The 14,587-nt window shown below is 41.8% G+C and overlaps 1 protein-coding gene across 1 annotated transcript in view; it reads left to right on the top strand.

Annotated features, from left to right (window-relative positions):
• The window catches only part of spidr (scaffold protein involved in DNA repair), a 29,767-nt gene extending 15,291 nt beyond the window's left edge, over window positions 1-14,476 (top strand). Inside the window, exons 11-20 of the mRNA XM_030075005.1 lie at window positions 3,881-4,039; window positions 7,627-7,708; window positions 8,411-8,551; window positions 8,683-8,742; window positions 9,309-9,507; window positions 10,120-10,320; window positions 11,623-11,716; window positions 11,809-11,923; window positions 12,845-12,901; window positions 13,947-14,476. Coding sequence (XP_029930865.1) covers window positions 3,881-4,039; window positions 7,627-7,708; window positions 8,411-8,551; window positions 8,683-8,742; window positions 9,309-9,507; window positions 10,120-10,320; window positions 11,623-11,716; window positions 11,809-11,923; window positions 12,845-12,901; window positions 13,947-14,066 — 1,228 coding nt within the window. The 3' untranslated portion in view covers window positions 14,067-14,476. The remainder of the gene's footprint in view (window positions 1-3,880; window positions 4,040-7,626; window positions 7,709-8,410; window positions 8,552-8,682; window positions 8,743-9,308; window positions 9,508-10,119; window positions 10,321-11,622; window positions 11,717-11,808; window positions 11,924-12,844; window positions 12,902-13,946) is intronic.
• Window positions 14,477-14,587: the final 111 nt, after the last annotated feature.

Consider the following 14,587-nt stretch of genomic DNA (forward strand, 5'->3'; position numbering starts at 1 on the left):
TTAGTTGCCTGGCCCTCCCCAGGCCTGTTGTTTTTGTCCTGTGCTGAGTAATAAAAGAAAAGTGTTGGTTTTTTCAGGGTGGGATGGGATGGAGGGGCCTGCAGGGCACGTGGTGGGGAAGAGAATCGTGAAGAGAGGAGAGCCTTGGTCAGCTGACTAAACGAGCATAGGGTGTAATATGATGCTCGCTCCTGCCATGCCTTTCCTGCAGCTGGTAAACAAACGCCGCCCTCTGACCGGAAACGGTTTTACCCGTCCCTCCCTCCATCCAACCTCACTCAGCCAGATTCAGCAGGATCAGTGGTGGTGGAGGGGTGGAGGAGGGCTAGAGGTTAGGAGGTGATCACGAGGACTCAAAGAGTTGAAAGTGAATATGTGGGTGACCCTGCCTGCCAACATATAGTGATTACTTGATTTGAACATTGTCCAGCATGACATATATTGGGATTTTTAATCTATCATTTTATCGCCTGTCAGTCCTTTTATAGAATGAATTTTGACCCTCTAGTTTATTTTTCTAATGCACTAGAAGCAGTATCAGTTAAGCTTTTTTTTTTTTTTTTTTTTTCAGGAAAGTCTTGGTTTGAACAGCTCTGTCCTTTGTCATGAGACACACATGAGAAAAATAAGATCTTCTAGTTTATTGTATTCCTGAAAGTACTTTTCCAAGATCCATGCCTACTCTGGCAAAGAATGTATTTTACTTCGTAGCCCACTGGCCCCATTCAGTTTAAAGACAAGCACAGTTTGTACCTCTCATGTCTTGTCCCCAATCCCTATGACTCACTCCCCTGGTCAGCATACTCATTTGATCCTTTTGTTGTTTAGCCTCCTTGTTAATATACACAGGGGAGAGAGGCCAGTATGATATTTATGCCTGAAGAAGATGTTAAGTTCCCGTAAATTCAGAATCGAATAAACAAGAAGATTAACTGTTTGCAGGGAGTGAGGAGAGGCTAGCTTTTTTCTTGCTGTAGAGGGAACACAATGTGCTGCAAGGATCCTGTTACAACCATGTTTATCACTCTCCCGGCACTGATTGGTGGACAGCACATAGGAAGGAATCCCGCCTGTGCGTCCCCTGCCAATGAGGCCTCTCTGCTGTGTTCTTCATGTGTGGGTCGCTTACTTAGTTCGGTGCCAAGTAATGTGCATGTGCATGGGCTTGCATGCGCACACTGTGTTTCTATGCGTGAAGGAGGACGTGTGTGTGTTTGGACAGGCTCAGTGGATTGCAGTTCCTGGAAGAACCCCCGAGCTGCTGAGAATTTTGTGATTGCTCACAATAACAAATTCCTCAAATCAGCCTGTGACTGAAACCGGCCAATAGCGCAAGGTTTTGAGGAGTGAGGGTCGCAGTTTGAGGAAGTGGGGCTGTGAATGGCTAAAAAGAGAGGCTGAATGGGGAGGCAGTTAAGGGGTGGTTGTTTATGTCAAACTGGCACTACCATGAGTCTCCTCAGCCTTTTCGCTCCACTCTATCTGTCAAGTTCCCTATCAGATATCAAGTTTTCAAGTTCAAACAGGTTCCTCTGTTCCAAGGAAAAAAGTGAAAGTAGTAGTTCTCACCATCAGATTTGACTCAAGCAGTGACTGGTGTGAGCAAGAGCTAGAGTTTATATTTCTACCATGTCAGAGGGTGTTTGTTTTTTTTTTTGTTTTGCCCAATATTGTTCAGTACCATTTGATAACATACAAGTACTGCAGTGGATGTAAGCTTCCTTCGATTTACCCAGTGTTTTCCCAAACTGTGTGGGGTCAGACATGCTTAAATTATCTATAACAGTGAAGTCAATAAACCTTTTTCACAGCAGTCATTCAGACATGAAATAGTTGGACAAAGACAGGTGTTATTGATGACATTAAGTTGACCATTCAGTTGCATTTCAGTGTAGCAGAGCCTTCCCAGTGTGCCGGCATGCCCAAGACCAGGGCCATGGCTCTGTGAGATCTAAATGGAGCCGAATCTTATAGTCATTAGCATCATCTGTGTTCACCGTGTTATTTATTGTCAGAATGGCTGCTGTGAAAAAGGTCTGTGACTTGAAATATCATTCAGTGTGTAGCAAGTGTAGCAATTTTCTTGCCTAATGGATACAGATAATCTATTTATTTGATTCTAGCATTACTATACAGCATTACTCATTCCAACATTACCAATTATTATGCCTGTGGCAGTATTTTCTGCTCCAGAATTCAGTTTCCCTGAGGCATTTACTTGTCTGACAAGGTGGTCATCATGTCACTAAATGATTGCTCTTTGATGTGATGAATACCATTCATGTAAGATGCGCTGGGGCTTGTTCACTCTGTTTCAGTCTGTGTACTTCATTGTTTACAGGTCCATAAGAAATAGCTTGAAATTAGTAGAAAATGTTGTGTGCTGTTACATTGCCAGTGCTTTATTATTTCCGCCAGGAAGCAGCCTGGAGGGGATCATGTGTTTGGTTGTGTGTATCTGTCAGTGTATGCATGTATCTGTCTGGAGCTAATATCTCATACTACTGACCCTGTAAGCCTAATAAATGATAAAATGGTAAATGTACTGCATTTCTATAGCGCTTTTCTAGTCTACTGACCACTCAAAGCGCTTTACAATGTTTGCCTCACATTCACCCATTCACACACACATTCACACACTGATGGCAGAGATTAGCATGCAAAGTGCCAAGCTGTCCATCAGAAGTGGTGAGGGGTTCAGTGTCTTGCTCAAGGACACTTCGACACACTCTGGAGGAACTTGGGATCAAACTGGGAACCCTCTGATTACCAGACGACCGGTCTACCGCCTGAGCCACGCTGCCCCGAAGCCTAATATTTTTTGTGCACAGTTATGGCTGTGTGATCGAGGGTCTCTCAAGGTTTGGTGATTCAAACCATTGAAAAATATATTGCAGCTGTGTGCTGATTCTTCAGCTGTTTTTTTTTTTCACTTTCTAAGCACCGGAGAAGGGGAGATATAGGGAGATATTGTTTCCCGGTAGTCGGAAAAATGTGTTTATTAAGTGGGTTTTGGAGTTGTTCCTGCCCAGATTTGCACGCCAAGGTAAGACTTCACACTGGTGGAGATCTGTACTCTACTGAGTGAACTCTTCTAATTTTTTTTCAGTGAAGCATTTGTTGTTTTACCAATATGTGACACAGGCCTGATTTGGGATTGTGAATTAAACAAACAACTGGGAATAATGTCTCTGTAAATACATTGACCTACCCCACCAAAGTAATGTCAAGAATGTTGTTTAGGTATCTATTTCCAGGTTCCTCAAAATAAACCGAGACAGACCCCATGTTTACCAACAGAAGCCATTTATAGGCTCAATCAGGTGGTTGAAAACAGGCTCAAAATCTTCCAAAGTCTGGGGCGTGTGCATGCATGCACATGCATAATGTGCACGTCCACAGGCCACCTCCCTCTTCTCTTCCCTGTGTTTTTCTTTTCTTTCCCCTTTCCTCTCCTGGCCGTTGCTCGTCTAACCAGGGGATATGAACTCTGCTGTTTATTCTCAGGGCTGGTATTGGGGCTATGTCTGGGCTTGAACGGCTCTGCCACTGTAGCCTATAGCAGTTACAGTTTTTTGCTCACTGGGAGCAGCAGAGTACAAGGATACAGTTTAGTGAAGTGCCTCACAGCTTTGTAGGCCAAAGGTCTTCTCTGTCAGCAGCAGCCTGTCAAACCAGCCACCAGCCATTAACACTTCAAAATGTCAATACCGGACCTTTTCACAGTGTTTCCAGCGTGTAACTAGTAACAATGTATGACGATCATTTTCCTTCTGTTATGTTTCATCCCCATAAAGATTTAACGATACCGTTGTGAATGAAATCGGTGTGGTCTGTCTCTGCATGTGATGTTTTGTTTCTTGTTTTTGTTTTCCTCCAGACTCTGTGTGCTTGTCCAGGATGGCTATGGCATGTTCAGTGTGGTCCAGCTCCCCCTCCTGCCTTGCGAGGACAGCCTTCACCACTACAGCCAGAAGTGGCAGGGGAAGGCCTGCCTGCTGAGAAGTATTAAAGTGGTGCAGCGGGTCACTCGGGAAAGGTGAGACACAAACGCTCCTTTGCACTCTGCCTGCCGCCAGCCACCCCTGGATGGCTTTTCACCTGGTTTTCAATTCACAGCCATGATTAAACTTCAACCCACAGCTATTGCCACTTGCCTTGGCATACTATATTTGCGATAGGGATTTCTGTGATAGGTTAAGTTATCTAATCTAGCTCCTTGGCCATCTGGGACAACAGCCCTGGGTAAATGCCTGCGATAGCCAGCTCCTGATATGAAACACCAGTAAAACAGCTGTAGGCTATGGAAGCTCTGAGCCTAAGGCTAAATCATCAAACAGGTGTAGATATGAGCTTCAGTGCCTTATTTATGGATCCCCTCCAAATGATAAACCACAGCGAGATTCCCATTGTAATCCTCTCATGCATTTAACAAGCATCGTTGCAATATCTTCACAATGGATAGAAATTTTAATTTCTGCAAATCATATAAGGCCTGATTGTGCTGCCGTGTCCCCAGTGCCACTGTGTTTACATGTAAAGTGATACTGAGGTGCACGCTGCGAGTCCCTTGTGAGTTTCCATAGTCAGGATCCCAGATTAGCAGCAGTTAGAAGAACTGGCATGAGGACATTTAGAGACCTGCTTGGGGTATGTTTACATCCTCGGTATTCTCCATACCAGACAGTCTATAATTTCTCTGGAGCTTGTCTGTGATCAGATTATGATGGATGGTGCATATTCAGGAATAGCACATAAGCTGCCATATTATAAGTGCAAAGTGCAAAACACGTGGAGTTGGCTCGGTTAAATCAGACATTCCTTCTCTTCCCTCCAGTTTGTTAGAAATAGCACCTGTTGGATATCTAGGCATATGATAAATACTCAGTGAAACCCAAACCTTGGCAGTGTCAGTCTTTTGGGGAGTAATTTTCAGAAGAACTTGCTTATCGTCAGCCACCCCAACACCTGTGTGGCCAGTTTTACACCAATATCTGAGGGAGCTGCTTTCAAAAGAACATTAGCCTAGTCTTGGATTTTTGCCAGCTAATTAGAAAACAAGCTTTCCCTGTAAGGATTGATCCACAGCTTATCTATTATAATGATTTAGTGAGAAATAGGAATTTTGCCAATATGGAAACTGTATTAATAGTGTAACAAAGCGTCAAACATGCAGAGAAAACTGTCACAGGCAAAAAGTCTTAACTGAAACTCTGTGAAGGACAAAGTGAATCCTTGCATATTGCACAGAGTGCATGGCATATAAAGCCCCAGCCACCTTATAAATCAATTTTTTTGCAATGCTTGAAAATTCTATATTGAAGAGCAGTGCATTGATTTTCTTTGTTTTTCCACCACTGACAACACTACATTTGGGGATCTTTATTGCTTACAATAGTGTGTTTCTATCTGATATATACTGACTGTTCTCTGTCTCAGCTACCGCAAAGCTGTGCGTTAAAGTTGTAGTATCACAAAGGGACATTACCATTTGCTCATACCAAGTGTAGAAGCTCAGTATCAAAGTGACATTGAGGTGAATGAGTCCTGTTAGTTTGTTGTTGCTGTGAGTGAGCTCATCCTTGAGCTGGCCTCACTGGACCTGAATGGGCTGCAGAACCAGTTCCAGACAAAGGAACCCTGTGATTAAAGGCTGACTAACAGGTTGTTAACCACTGACTGACTGACAGTACCCAAGAAGATGAATTAGTAACTGTGACTGGCCACCCAAAACTCAAACACACATTTCTTAGAAGCTGAGTTTCAGATTCAGATTCTTTTACTCTAGACAGCACATCATAATATGGAGTACAAACTTGAAACAAAACAACAGTACGGTAGTAAACGACCAGGATAAACATTAAACATTAACATTGCTCAAAAAGGCACTTTGTTTATAAATGTTCCTCGTTTTATTGTATCTGTCTGTAATAATGATATGAGTTTAAACATTGACAGAGGGTTTGCAGGTATTTTGGCAGGTACATCTCACTATTCTCTACAATGATTATGTCTTTACATTCAAACAAAACATGATATCCGTCCCCCAGGCAGTTGTCATTACATAAATTACAAAACCTTTTATTCCTTTCCAGACCTTCATGTCTTCCTGTTATTTTTAGGTGTTCTGTCATTCAAAACTTTAAAATTACAAATACCCTAGCCATACCTTCTTTTCTCACAAAGTAGATACTTTTTAAATTTAAAGTGTTCTTTAAATTCGCAGTACAAATCACATGATGCCACATTGCCACTTCTGCAAAAATTGGTCTTTCAACCTCTGCTCCACTGCTAGCCTCAGCCAATTGATATTATCACACCTCTCATCCAACCAAAGGTAGGAGAGACTTACATTCATCTAATGTTTGCTGAACAAAGGTCATCTATGGTGATATAGTTGTTCCGGAGATATACAAATTGAATAAACAATTACACATTTCCCGGCTGAGCTTAGTTTCCTTCCCATTCAACAAACTCCTCCAATTACCAGTAAGAATTTCAGAGGTAACCTCTCTAAAATGGCTGTCTTCTCAACGCCACATACTTCGCATGCATACAACATAGCTGGTATCAGAAGCCTGTCAAAAAGCTCTAGTCTAATATCTAGTGGTAAATCAAACTTCCTACACTTACACAGTAAAGCACACACAGCTCCAGAGGCCTGTTTACAAAGTTATTCAGCGGCAATTTTCAATGAACCATTGTAGTTAAATATAATACCCAGGTGCTGGTCAAAAGGTCAAGGATAGCTTGTGTTAGATCATCAAACATACCAATATTGGAGTATCTACTCTATTATAGTGGGATATAAACTGCCAGGAGCACCAAGTCTTTCTCGTATTTCATTATATTTCAGGTGATTTTTACACACACAGAAGCGTCACAGTGGGCCATTTTCTGCACACACTTATCCCCAATAGTGTTACTTACTGCAGCTATGACCCCTCCTGATGGCCATTTAGAAAGATTATGTTTGTTCTTGATAAACACTTGCAAACCCATGGGATTTAAGTATTTCAGTCAAGTCTCGTACGTCTATAAATAGTCTGTTTTTGTCTTATTGAAGTATAGGACATTGTATTTTTTACATATTTCAGCAAAATCTGGGGTTTATTTCTTATGCCACACATGGAGGACTTGGTTGAGGAAGAGCTTAACTTATTTCTCAAATTTTACATTGAGTGTCAGATTAAACAGCAAACCCAACCAACAAATCAAGCATAATGAGTGTAGCTATTAAAGTTACTTGTACTTGTTTACTAGTACTAGTTGCTTGTTCTTGTTTTTTTTTTTTTTAACATCATTATTTTTGTACCACAGTGATACTATGATTTACACATTGGGAACTGTGCCCCACCCTTCACTAAATTAACGCACATGTCAAAAACTGTTTGTGTGTATCTGCTGTACCAGCCTGAGCATGCTCCCTGTTAATTCTAAGTAACATTAAAGGAGCTGTCTTAACAGATTTGTGTTTCAATGGAAGTGAAACTAGCTGTGAAAGCAATATATCTTCCCATTTGTGTCTCTGGTTCCTTAGTTTCTCTTTCCTTCCCCTCCTCAATGCCTCACTCCTTGCTCACTTTTTCTTCTTCCTCATTCTCCCTCTCTCTTTCTCTTTCTTAGGTGCACCAGGCTTTTCAGCTTGATAGACAGTCTCTGGCCCCCAGTGATGCCCCTTCGAGTGCATGGAAACACACCTAGTTCAGTAAGTTCTCAGTAACTGAAGCAGAAATCAGGCCATTTCTCTGTGGCTCTTCACCAGGCCACGCCTCGATTTCAGGATATGTTCACATTTGTATAATCAGAATGTAACTGGTTTGAACAGCGGACAGGGCTGCACAATATGTTGTATTAGCAGCGACATTGTGATATGCACATGTGCAATAGTTAACTCAAACATGCAAATTAACTCAAACACGTCATGCTACATTTTTTTTGCTGCTTGATACATTAGGTAAAAATTTGTTTTATGGGTTGTTGGATACACAGTTTGTTGCAAGTGACACGCAGGCTCTGCATGCATAGCAGTCAGTTTGCTTTGTAGTCTGGTGGAGGGGTGCGCTTGGGAAAAAAAAAAAAAAAAAAACAATATTGCAATGTCAGTTTTTTTTCCCCCAATATCGTGCAGCCCTAATAGAGAATATCATTTCCATCTGCAGTTGTTTTAAATTCCAGCCGATTTCTGCAAGAAAATTGATATTCACCATCCTGCACATGTTCAGAAAATGTGGGCGAGTTTCAAATCAATACTTTTCACGTGATGAAGAGTGTAAGGAAGTCTGTGAAAATCGGCGTATTTCAGAGACGTAATCAGCAGTCTGCTGAAAGTTTAATATGCTTAAGGAATTTAGGTCTTATAATTTCTTCACTGTAGGGTGATGCTTTTTACAGCTCTCCTGTATTGCAGGAGACCAGACCTCCAGGGCCGGCTCCCAGTTTCTGCTATCTGCTGTCTGGACAAGAGAGCTCTGTGGAGCCTGTAGAGGAACAGGCCGTATCCCCACTCTACCTTCCCCCCACAAAACAAAACTTAAGAGATATACTGCAGGTGAACTGTCTCTTGCACACACACACACACACACACAACTGGAAATTTTTTCTGGTATGTCTGGAGGTTGTGGTACTCATGGCCATTCTGTAAACCTGTTGGTGACTAATGCAAATGTATTTCTGTTTCAGAGTGACCTCAAAAGTCACCGCTGCAGTTTTGTCGCCACTGTTATATACAAGAGAATGCAGGTATTCATTTTTTTTTATTATTCATTCATTTTTATGCCATTTTTCTTTTTTTTTTTTTTTTTTTGCTGCTGTAGTTCTACTTTTGTTAAAAGAGGTGAATTAACAACACGTGCTCTGAACGGTCATCATCTTCATGACATTTGAACTGACATACTGATAAGGGTCAGTGCTTACGTAGAGTCCAGCTTTCATATCACTGTATGTATAACAGACTATGTGGGGCCCGGGTGTTCTTCACCACTGATTGGTGAAACCTTTACACTTTGACCAGGACGAGATATCAGCTCAGAACAAAACACTGGACTTTGCCGCCTTCCTGCACGACTGCAGTGCACTCGCACTTTTTTGTGTGTCAGTGTTGTAATCTTTGTATTGAGTCCAATATTTTAAATGAGCGATCACCTCATTCTTTTGGAGGGCGGGGGATCTCAGACAGAAATGAAACTACACGTTGTGCTTTGTAAGCTGTTGTTATGAGCATTTCCTTAAAACTCTCTTTCTAGGTAATTGTCTGTTTCTTTTCTTGCCCCCCTTCCTCCTTCTGCACATGCTTGCACTCATTTCAGAGTAGTGATGTAGGCCAGAGTGAGGTTTGGTTGGTGTTGACAGACCCCAGTCTTCAGGAGGAGCAGCTCGAGGGGCCAAGGAAACGAACAGTGGCCTTGTGCGTGAGCACTTCCTGTGTGCTCACTTCCTCTGTCGTCAAAGCACTGAACTCCCCTGCCGCCTGTCGCTTGTCATTCAGAGATGCCATCAAAGAACATGGTAGTAATGTTGTCATTCATTCCATTTTGTCACAGTTTAACACTACAGTGGACTATAGGGCTCAACGATTTGGTTAAAAAAATAAAAAATAAACATCATATTGCAGTTAGATATTGCGGTAGACCTTTTTCACAGCAGCTATTTTGATATGAAATAGCAGGTAAACACAGGTGTTACTAATGATATTAATTAAGCTTTCTGTTCCACTGAAATTCACCAGAGCCTTTTCACAATACCAGGGCTCTGACTCTGTTAGACGTAAATGGAACGGAGCCTTAATTAATGTCATTGGTAAAACCTGTTTGTTTACCCTGCTATTTCATGTTAAATTAGCTGCTGTGAATAAGGTCTGCTGGAGTTTGTAGCACAGCAACGCAACACACATTTTACCTTTGTCAAAAAAAACTGCAGCTCCCACAATTTCTGCATTACACTTGGCCGTGTTGCAATTCCGATGATCTTGTTTAATTGTTCATTCCTAGTGAATCATATGCACCAGACCTCATAATAACTTGTTTCCTGTTGATTTAATGCTCTTCAATCAGTCATAGTTAGTGCACTTTGCCCTCTTAATCTTGCAGTAAAATTCCACAATTTCATTTCAAACTCTAGGTGTTCTCCTGTGTGTGGAGCAGTCCGTTGTGCAGATTCACCCTGTGGAAGCTGAGAGCAGTCTCGAGTCCACAGACGGACCAGAGTCACCTTCACAGTCGCTGGCCAAGCCCCAGGCCCAGGCCAATGCCCTGCCCCAACCTGTGAGACTCGATCCCCTGGGTCCTGAAACCAAATCCAAGTCCCTCTGCACTCTCACAGGCCAGTTTCCCTTCCCATTGATTCTTGTGGTTTTTATGTCACTTTCCTCATAACAAGTGATTCCTCCTGAACTTGGCCAGTGTGCTTTTTTCTCTGGAGAAGAAAACCACTTGTTGTTTTTTTGGATTTGTTGCTTGGCGAGAGGCCTTCATGTGGCTTTAAGGCATTCCCCTGCACTGTCATTCACAGTTGTCCCAGAGTTGTCATTGTGTGGAATTTTTTAAAGTACAAACACATGAAAATTTGGTAGATTCATATAAGTGCTCTGTCATTGGCTATTGAAAATAGCCTCCTCCCCTCGAGGGTTACATAATGTTCTGTGAAAAATGTTAGACTTGATTATTAGTGATTACAGTAAAAAAAATTGCTTGAGTAGTCAATATGACCATCAGTACTACCTGCAGTAGCATCTGAGCTTTTATTTTGACATACTGCATCATTTCATAGTGCCTCTGCCGTAGAACCAGCATTTTAATGTTTGTTAGCGTCACCACAGCTATATACTGATGATATCCCATGAGTCGCAAACTTAATATTTAACAGCATAGATTAGAAAACTGCTCAGTTTTGCCCCTTATCCCAAGTCAATTGATTTCATGAGTGTGATAGCCAAGTAACAGTCAGACCTCATTGTCATGATGTATTGCCTTGCTTTCTTCATGTCTTTGCAATTATGCAAATGCTGGGAAGAAAAGAACAGGCTAAATGGGATAATAATCTGCATCTGTCGACTTCATGTCACAGTGGAGGGCAAAGATCGTACTGAGAGCCCCCTGGCTCTGGCCCCACCGGCCATACATGTTTGGTCAGGTGGCTGAAAAATAAAACAAACACATTATCTTCTTGGACTTGTAAGCGAATTGTATCTTCTGGAAACTACCAGAGAAAAAAGGCTCAGACTGGAATGTACAAGAACTTTTTATCAGTGTAAAATCCAGTATCTTATATAAGGTGCTGCAATTATGTTTATTGGACGCCTTTTCTGGTTGTCAAGTGAGATGATGTTTGGGGAGTAAATTTGTGCTGTACTTATCGCTCAAAATCTCAGATAAAAATGCAAGGAGTGCTTTTATCTCTTACTCACTTTCTGCTACGCGTGCACACACACCTGCAGACATGCATACAAGCATCTTGAATCTTGTATAGTTTTTTTGTTTTACTTCTTTCAGTTAAGCCTCAGCGTTTTTTTTTCACCAAATTAAAATAACCTGAAATAAATATTAATAGTAAGCAAATTGTATAACAAGCAATTAGAAGAGTGCAATGTGCATGGAATTTAACTGGCTTTACTGCTGCGTGCAGGGGTGATAGTTGGCGTGGATCAGAACACGGCTTACTCTTGGCCTGCCTGCAATCACTGTGGAAGCAGCCGCTTAGAGATGTCAGTGCAAAGACCGTAAGTTCTCAAGACTTGATTTCTGATCAGCTTATTCATGAATATTAATCATCATGAGAAAGCATAATAACATACGTCTGTTTTACCAATAGTGAAACCTTCCACTGTGTTTCTTGCAATGCACTGGTGGAAAAGCCAAGCATGAAGGTCCAACTTGAAGTGTTCCTGAGTTGCTCTTCACTCAGCAACTGCACTGTGAAAGTTAAGGTGAGAAAAAACTTAGTTTCACAAACTGCCCGACGCCTTTTGCTATGCACTGTATGGTGAATCAAACTTCAAAAATCTGCGCATAATATTGGAATAATTACGTGTTATTTTTCTCCGAGCTGCCTTATCATTATAGTTGCTATGGTTCAAGCTGCACGGAAAGGAAATGGTGATAAAATCTTGTGTTTTTGAATATCAAGGTGTGGTTATAAAAAGAGGAGGAGGCCAGGGTGGTGTCGTGATTAAAGAGATTGTCCTTCAACTGGAAGGCCTGGATTTGAAACCCCTGAGACGCAAGCACCTACCCTGCTGAAGTTTCCTTGAGCAAAACACTGACTAGTACCACTGAATACTAGCTGACCCTGTGCTTGCAGATAGGCAGGGAAGGCGAGCAAGGGAAAAGACGCATTTCCTCTGTGCAGATTAAGAGTATCTGAAAAATAAAATCTAAAAACTTGCACTGCTTACACATAATTCTACTGTATAGTATTTTATGTCAGATATAGTGTGAGATTGCAATCAAGAAAGCAAGGGGGAAATGGTAAAATTGCGATGAGATCTTGTAGTATTTCTGCATAAAACCTCTGGCCAGTGGGGGTGCCCTTGTAGCTCACCTGGTGGGGTATGTGATACTTGTTGGGGCTGACTCATTGCCTCTGCAGCCCAGGTTTGATTCTGGACCGAGCCCTTTGCTGTGTGTTGTCTGTTTCTCTCCCCTGCTTTTTGTGTCGTGAATTAAAAAAAAAAAAAAAAAAAAAAAAAGTGGCAGCTGCAGACTTCAGATACCTTATGTTGGCTACTTGGACTGTCTATACAGAATGTCACTCTATAACAAGCATTTATGTATAGTATATTTTATGAACAAAGTTAAGGCCACCAATAAAAGTGACACTAACTGCTGCACCTTCCTTTTTTCAACAGCTGCAGCAAAACACTATTATGTCCATCCTAAACATTGCAGCATTTGAGGGTAATGAGGTAAGTTTGCTTTCCAATGTTATATAATACCTGACTGTACCTGCCTCTCATTGAACTGCAGTGTGTGTTGATCCTCTGTCAATATGTCCTCTGACATCCTGGTCATCTGCTCATGTCACACCTGACAGTGATAAAACCGGCTTTGTGCAGAAGAAAGGCTTTGAGTCATGCAGGTCATTACTGGAATACAGCTGAAGGAATTTACGACCTAAACACTTAAATGTTATCTTCCTGCTCCTTAATGATTAATGATGAGTCTGCAAATGCATTGTGATGTGCATTTTAGTCATTTAGATATCACTCTGCAGGGCCAGTGCAGAATAAGCTTAAATTCCTAGATTACCAGGAACACCAGTGACTTATGGTAGGGTGTGCAAAGGTCTGCGCCTTACTAACCCTGCAATATCGCTGTGACTATCAAACCATCATGTAGAAGTGAAGAGCTAGGGAAAAAATCAGCCGCAATGACAAGTCAAATAATTGATTAGCTGCCAGCTATTAAATTAATCATCAACTATTTTGATATATCACTTGCATTGAGTAAATTTTAAGAAGAAAGTTTCTAAATTCTCTGATTCCAGATTCTCAAACGTGAATATTTTCTCTATAAGGGCCTCTATGGCCTCTATTATTGTAAACTAAATATTTTTTGGTTGTGGACTGTTGGTTGGGACAAAACAAGACATTTGAGGACATCACCTTGGGCTGTGGGGAATTGTGATCATCATTTTTCACCATCTCCTCGCTGATGTCCATGAAATGTCAGAAACTGGCATTTCATTGACCAAATAACTAATCAGTTAATTGAGAAAATAACCAACTTAACAATCAATAACGCAAATATTTTTTAGTTGCAGCTCTATAAAAAAGTAGTCTCTTGTGTGCAACTAGAGTTTTCGATCAGAGATAAGGAGCAGTGTCTTTAAAGGATGAGTTTTCAGCCTAACAGTACTAAATGTTAGGTAGCAAATGCATTGTTAACTTGAGTGCAGTTGTAGTGTGCAGCAGGCCAACTGCAAGGTTTCTGATGGCCCATCTGCTGCAGTTCCCAGGTTACGAGGTAGAGAATGTCCTGGGGAAGGAGGTGGGCCCCCTCACAGTTTATGTCAGAGTCGTCACCAGGAAACCCGCTCTCTGGATTGGCCTGGAAGAAGTCTGTCTCTGAGGCCGTAAGCACGAGGAGCTGGTGTTATCAATCCTCAGGCCTCAGCTGGCTCCAAGGATCTGCACACTAGGCCTTGGTCCGAGCCCAGTTCGGCCCCCCCTGTCAAGGCCTCTCGTCAGCCCCAGAGGCTGTGCTGAAGTGAATATGCTGGAGGAACACAAGGTCTTGTTTGTGTGTTAATGATATGTGATCCTGTGGACCAGGAGTTGACAGCCCAAGGGTAGACACTGCTAGAGCACCGTCTGTCAAACCAGCCCATGTGGTTCAGCAACTTAGGTGACTCTACAATTTGCCCATTGGCTGTAAGCAGACTTATTTGAATGGTTTGAAAGCCTGTTTCAAGACATCTACCTCTGTATTTAGCACATCTGAATGGATACTGTTGTCAATAAAAAAATAAGTGTTTATGACTCACTGTGTTTTGCACTTCCTTGGTATGCTTTCTATGAGTGGACAATGTAAAAATGCACCCTGAGGTAGACCTCAAGAGACTACAGTTCCCTGACAAAACAACTTAGTTT

Source organism: Myripristis murdjan, chromosome 17 (genome assembly GCF_902150065.1).
Source record: "Myripristis murdjan chromosome 17, fMyrMur1.1, whole genome shotgun sequence".
Lineage (NCBI taxonomy): Eukaryota > Metazoa > Chordata > Actinopteri > Holocentriformes > Holocentridae > Myripristis > Myripristis murdjan.